The sequence below is a fragment of the Vollenhovia emeryi genome, unplaced genomic scaffold (assembly GCF_000949405.1).
Source record: "Vollenhovia emeryi isolate VEMERY1.0 unplaced genomic scaffold, V.emery_V1.0 DF939251.1, whole genome shotgun sequence".
NCBI classification, from domain to species: Eukaryota; Metazoa; Arthropoda; class Insecta; order Hymenoptera; family Formicidae; genus Vollenhovia; species Vollenhovia emeryi.
Window position 1 is genome coordinate 340,676 of NW_011967115.1, and position 5,664 is coordinate 346,339.

Consider the following 5,664-nt stretch of genomic DNA (forward strand, 5'->3'; position numbering starts at 1 on the left):
GAACGCGGCCATTGTAGCGGAGGCTTTACAACAGCTTTTGACAGATCGTACAGTCCGAAAAACCGAACACGCGTCTCACGTGACGAAGTTTAATAAATGTCAAATTTTGCACGGTGAGACGCAACGCTCGAAAATGGAAAACGATAATCCGGTCATATATGGACTCGAATTCCAAGTATGAAACTACCAAAGTTAGCTATTCTAAACCGTCCGGTAAATGCCAGCGGCGATATCGTGTCAATATTACAATTTTCTACTCAACAATGTGACTGCCATTTACAACGCGTGCTACGCTATCCTCGTTGAGTGGGTAATTGTAACATTGATGCAATGTCGCTTTTAAGCGATGTTTACTGGACAGTGAACTTTCTTTCACATTACTCGATGCTGTCGCTAAGTAACATTGATTTTCTATTGCCGTTTAACCTTTTCATGACCACTGCAACGCGCAAGTTCCGCTTATAAGATTTAGCCCGGTTTCACCACACGTCGCGTAACTTTAATCTTAGTTCAATCCGTGTTTGTCACATTCTGAAGTAACAGTTGGAAAGAAACAGAACGAATTAAGCTAAGCTTAAAGTTAAACAACGTTGACACCGGACCTTAAAAGTTCCCTGACTTGGGTCCGGTTTAATCAAAATTGTTTAACTTTAAGCTTAGCTTAATTTGTTCTTTGTTTCTTTCAAATTGTTACTTTAGAGAGAGACAAACGTGAATTAAACTAAGACTAAAGTTAAGCAACGTTTGGTGAAACCGGGCCGCAGGTTGCGGTCAAGCCGCTGCTACAAATGCTTCGAAGTGTCTCTCTTGTCCTTCTATCTTTTCTGAAAGAAAGGATTGGACCGGGACCCATTAACTATACTAATAATAATGAAAGAAAGGAGAAGAAGAATACTTTGGCATATTTCAAGCAACAGCCCAGCTACGCGCATTCACCAGGAAGACGTCAACAGAAACAAAATAACTTGGTCATGAAAAGGTCTAAATGTCTACTTTTGCCACTTGTCCCGCGTTGCTGTAGGAACTTTAATAAATCACGCGGGAGATAAACGTAATGCTGTTTTACGTTTTAGACCAGGGCACTGTCTGCCCAGACGGCCGAGACGGACATCGTGAGATTCTTGGTGGGGACTCAGTCTTTAAAATTCAGCAACAACCAGGTTCACTTGGTGGAGCTCAACGAGGAAACTGGCAACTTGAAGACGCAGGTGTTTCAGCATCCAGTAGGAGAAATCTGGTCCTTACAAGCTTCTCCGACTGAACCTAACATATTTATCACATGTTACAACAGCTTGAGTGGTAAGTGGGCCTTTTCCATCCATTCAATTTGCTAAAGTAATGTCGTTTGGCTGTTGAAGCTGAAGTGAATTGTGAATTGTCAACAATTATATATTTTGTGGCGTAAAATGTATCTTCTAATGGAGCCGTTATTTTGTTTTTAGAGGAAGGTACCTGCCGGATGAAAGGGGCCATCTGGAGATTTCCCGAGATAAAAGAGTACACCAACGACGTTCTGCAACTCGACCAGCTAGCCGATATTGATACGACTCCGTATGGCACTGATCTCAAGACGATCGCCTATCATCCTATGGATAGCAAGAGGGCTGTGTCAGTGGTGGATAATAATTTTGTTCTGTGGGATCTGGCTGAAGGACCTCAGGTTATTATAATCTCTTGAAATAACCCGGAGCGCTCTGCCAACATCAAATTCATCTTTGTCGTTTCTACTACTCTTTTATGCCCGTTTCCACCAATGCAGATTAACTTTGATCTCGGTTTAACTTACTTTCTCTCTTCTTCTAGTCTCAGGAGTTGGACAAGGATAAAGACTGATAGCGAATTCGGCAGCTGTGCGCACTGAGTGCAACACTAAAGCTTGTTTACAGTCAATTTTTGTATTAAAGAATCGTCTTAAATATTTATTGAAATATTTCATAGCCAGTAAAATGATCTGTATAGCATTCATACCAATCATTTTTTGGCAAAATCTCTTTGAACACGTATTTAAGATAAAGTTAAATATAAAAAAGCCTATAAACTAGCCTTAGTGTGCGCTTAGCGCGCACTAGTGCAAACAATCAAATTCACTGTTAGTTAAACTGGGATTAAAGTTAATCTGCATTGGCAGAATTGACGTTAATAATTTACACCTTTTTTAAATATTATCCAGGTTATGATATCAGGCAATCTAGCAGGCAAGGGTCAGCCACGGTTTACGAACGGTAAATGGAATCCTCACAACGGTGCCAATCAGTTTGTCACCTTGAATGATAACAACGTTCGCGGATGGGATTTTCGAAGTCCGGCCAATGCCGCTTGGTCCATTCTATCTGCGCATTCACAAATCATCAGGTAACAAGGACGTTTCACTCTCGATAGAGAGCTCAACTAATCGCTCCGCATAACCCGTTCCTCAGAGACTTGGATTTCAACGCAAATCGCCAGTATTTTCTATCCACTTGCGGCGACGACGGATACATGAAGTTCTGGGATATCCGACTGCCGACAGAACCGGTGCTGTCGCGCATGGAGCATTCGCACTGGGTATGGAATATACGGATCAATCGTTTCCACGATCAGCTCGTTCTAACGTCCAGCAGCGACTCCCGAGTGATATTGTGCAGTATAGCGTCCATATCGTCGGAACCGTTCGGACATATGGTGTCGGCGGAAGACGAGACGTCGCAGAGCGAAGAGTCTTGCGGGAAGAAAAAGTAAATATATCGGGCAACAATACTCTCTTAACCAATTTACACGCGAAATTCAATATTTCGTACACTCGTAACGTTCTAGATTGGAAGACGGTCTGGTAGGAAGGTACGAGGAGCATGAAGACAGTGTGTACGCAGTGGAGTGGTCGTCCGCCGACCCCTGGACATTCGCGTCTCTCAGTTACGACGGCAGATTAGTCCTGAATAAAGTACCGCGGAAATATAAATATCAAATACTTCTGTGAATCCACCGATACTAGAAGATGACCGAGAGATGAAAAAGCGGAAGTAAAATTGTTTCTTGTATATTTAATGTTGTACCTATGCGATATGTCACGTACAATATTAAGTACAACACTGTATATATGTGCATATGTGTTATAATAGCAAGTATATAAAATAATTTCTTAATTGTACACGAGGATACATATTTATACAAGTACGTATATATACATTATAAACAAATGGAACATACATATAAACAAATGGAACATGACTACTAGAATTGATCCGACACCTTGGTAGCCATGTTCCTTAACTGCCCATAAACTTTTGAGGGTGGGCTGCCTAATATCAAGTTACATATTGCTCTGCGAGCCAGTTGAATATTTTGAAAGGAACCGAGAATGTGTATTTTTGTTTCCGCTAATACAATTCTCGTTTTCGTTACGTTTTCGATGGTGAATTTAGTTCTTCCGCCCTTGCCCGCCAGTCTGCCGATCGCCCGAGACTGGTGATCCCCTTTTATCCGCTGTTTGACGTCCTGTATCTCAAAGGACTCGACGAACAAGTCGTCCAGGCGCAGCAGCGCCAAAGCATCCTCCACCTCAAATCCACAGATGAATGCTTTGACAAAATCTGCTGCTTTTTGCAGATACGACATGTCCGAAGTCTCTGGTGATGTTCTTATTTCTACATTCCTGGTTTTTAAATTGAAGCGGATCTGTAGTTTCAGATGTTCGGTGATGGGTGTAAATATCTTGATCCAATTCTCCTTCAAAGGTGAGTACCTATGCGCTGGCACCGGTATCTACCGACGAAAATAATATGCATTAAAATCAAATTGCCCTACATATTATAGATTTTGTATTATATTATTATACGTATATCGTCTTACCTTCCTTTGTTCTCCATCATGTACTCTAGCAATCTTGTTGGCCGGCTGCTTTACTATTCCTTTTGTTTCATCAACCATTCCCACCTGAGAAAAGAACAACCTTTGTTAGTCACTACACGTGCATTTCCGCCATTGTGATCTTCCTCGCTGTAGATCACGCATTCCATCGTGTCTGACTTGCGACCGGAATTTGACCGAACGCGGACTCTAGGCAATAATACTTTCCTATTGTGTGATAGGCTTTATGCGTGGTCTACAATGCGGTTCGCAGAGTCGTAGTCGTACGAATAATCGACTGCGATTGGTGCAATTTCGTCAGACATATAAGAATTGACCAATCATAGGTTGCGGTCAAGCTGCCGCTACAAATGCTCCCAAGTATTTCTCTTCTCTTTCTATCTTTGCCGAAAGAAAAGAGAAAAAGAGTGCTTGGAAGTATTTGAAGCGACAACTTGACCGCAGCCATAGTCGACTATTCTTACGACTACGACTTTACGACTTCTATACAGACGAGGCTTGAGCCGACTGGGCCACGATGAACCGGTAGACGTTGCAGAATTATAGACGATTAATTGGTGGTATTATACAATGCAGGGGCCCCGACTATCGGGTCTCGCGCGGGACGATGCAACCCCACGGGATCAAAAATTTTTCTTCTAGGTTAGAAGACGCGTTGTACGCGCCACGTGCCAAACGGAACTCTCGGAAGTCTCAGACCGCCGACCGATTAGCGCGTTACGCAAAGACGCTCTTGAAGGGTCGGCTAATGAGACCGGCGCGGAACAAACGTTTTCGCGATCGCAGAACCGAAGGCAAGGGCGTGATTAGCTGGGTAAATCGCGCGACTCTATCGTCGAGTAGGGCTAAGACACGAATTACTCGTCACGTTGGCCACGCGACCGGCTAAGAATCGAGACGCGACTTGCCGCGTCGGGTGACAACAGATTGCACGGCGATGTCGAATAGCGATCCGATTCTAAACAATTATGATTTAAACTAGGATCGAAGTTAAACGACGTTGGTAAAACCGGGGTTAATCCAAGCACATACCTCCATGTGATCATCGTCAGCACGGCGTTTCTTCAACGTCTTCACTACCTCGGTCTCCGTCGGAGGCTGATGTTGACACGCAATGCTCATCTCTCGCGCGGTTCTCTCCCTTTTTACGAATATCCAAATATCTCGCTAAGACTAATCCGTCCTGTATCGCCGGGTGACTCGCACGTGCATCCACGATGACAGTCAGAGCGAAATGGACATCTCTTTGCTCAGCTTCTCTGCACAGTGCACGCTGCACTGGCTGCACTGCACAGTGCACGGCGGCCGAGCGCGTGGAGGGGGTAGAGTGGGATGGGGGTTAGCCTTAAGCCTCCGCTACAATGATTCTCGGTTCTGTCTACAATGGTCGTAGTCGTAAAAATAATCGACTGCGATTGGTCAATTCTTATCGAGCGACTACGACTACGACCATTGTAGACACAACTAAGAATCATTGTAGCGGAGGCTTTAAGCCTCCGCTACAATGATTCTCGGTTCTGTCTACAATGCGAGTCGCAGAGTCGTAGTCGTAAGAATAATCGACTGCGATTGGTCAATTCTTACTTTGCGACTGCTCAAGCGACCATCGATACAACTGTACGACCATTGTAGACAGAACCGAGAATCATTGTAGCGGAGGCTTTAAGCGTCGTCTACAATAGGTGGAGTAAGCTTGGCGTAAGAAGTAAGAGTAGGAGTAAAGAAATGGATCATTTCCATTTCCTACTCCTACTTCAGCTCTGACGCTTACTCGCGGCGAATTAAAGCGTAGTTCGACCAGTGTTACAAATATTTAAA

At 43.9% G+C, this 5,664-nt stretch overlaps 2 protein-coding genes across 2 annotated transcripts; one reads left to right on the top strand and one right to left on the bottom strand.

Moving 5' to 3' along the window:
• The first annotated feature begins 15 nt into the window (after positions 1 to 15).
• Positions 16 to 3,194, top strand: LOC105559861 (protein TSSC1). Its single transcript, XM_012008482.1, has 6 exons — positions 16 to 175; positions 1,074 to 1,299; positions 1,443 to 1,660; positions 2,171 to 2,352; positions 2,418 to 2,714; positions 2,794 to 3,194. Exons 1-6 carry the CDS (start codon positions 134 to 136, stop codon positions 2,954 to 2,956), a joined length of 1,128 nt encoding a protein of 375 aa, XP_011863872.1. The 5' UTR covers positions 16 to 133; the 3' UTR covers positions 2,957 to 3,194.
• Positions 3,001 to 5,149, bottom strand: LOC105559860 (RNA-binding protein pno1-like). The gene is made up of 3 exons (XM_012008481.1): positions 4,879 to 5,149; positions 3,829 to 3,912; positions 3,001 to 3,741 (listed from the first exon to the last, which is right to left on the bottom strand). The coding sequence occupies exons 1-3, from the start codon at positions 4,966 to 4,968 to the stop codon at positions 3,211 to 3,213; spliced, it is 705 nt and encodes a 234-aa protein (XP_011863871.1). The 5' UTR covers positions 4,969 to 5,149; the 3' UTR covers positions 3,001 to 3,210.
• Positions 5,150 to 5,664: the final 515 nt, after the last annotated feature.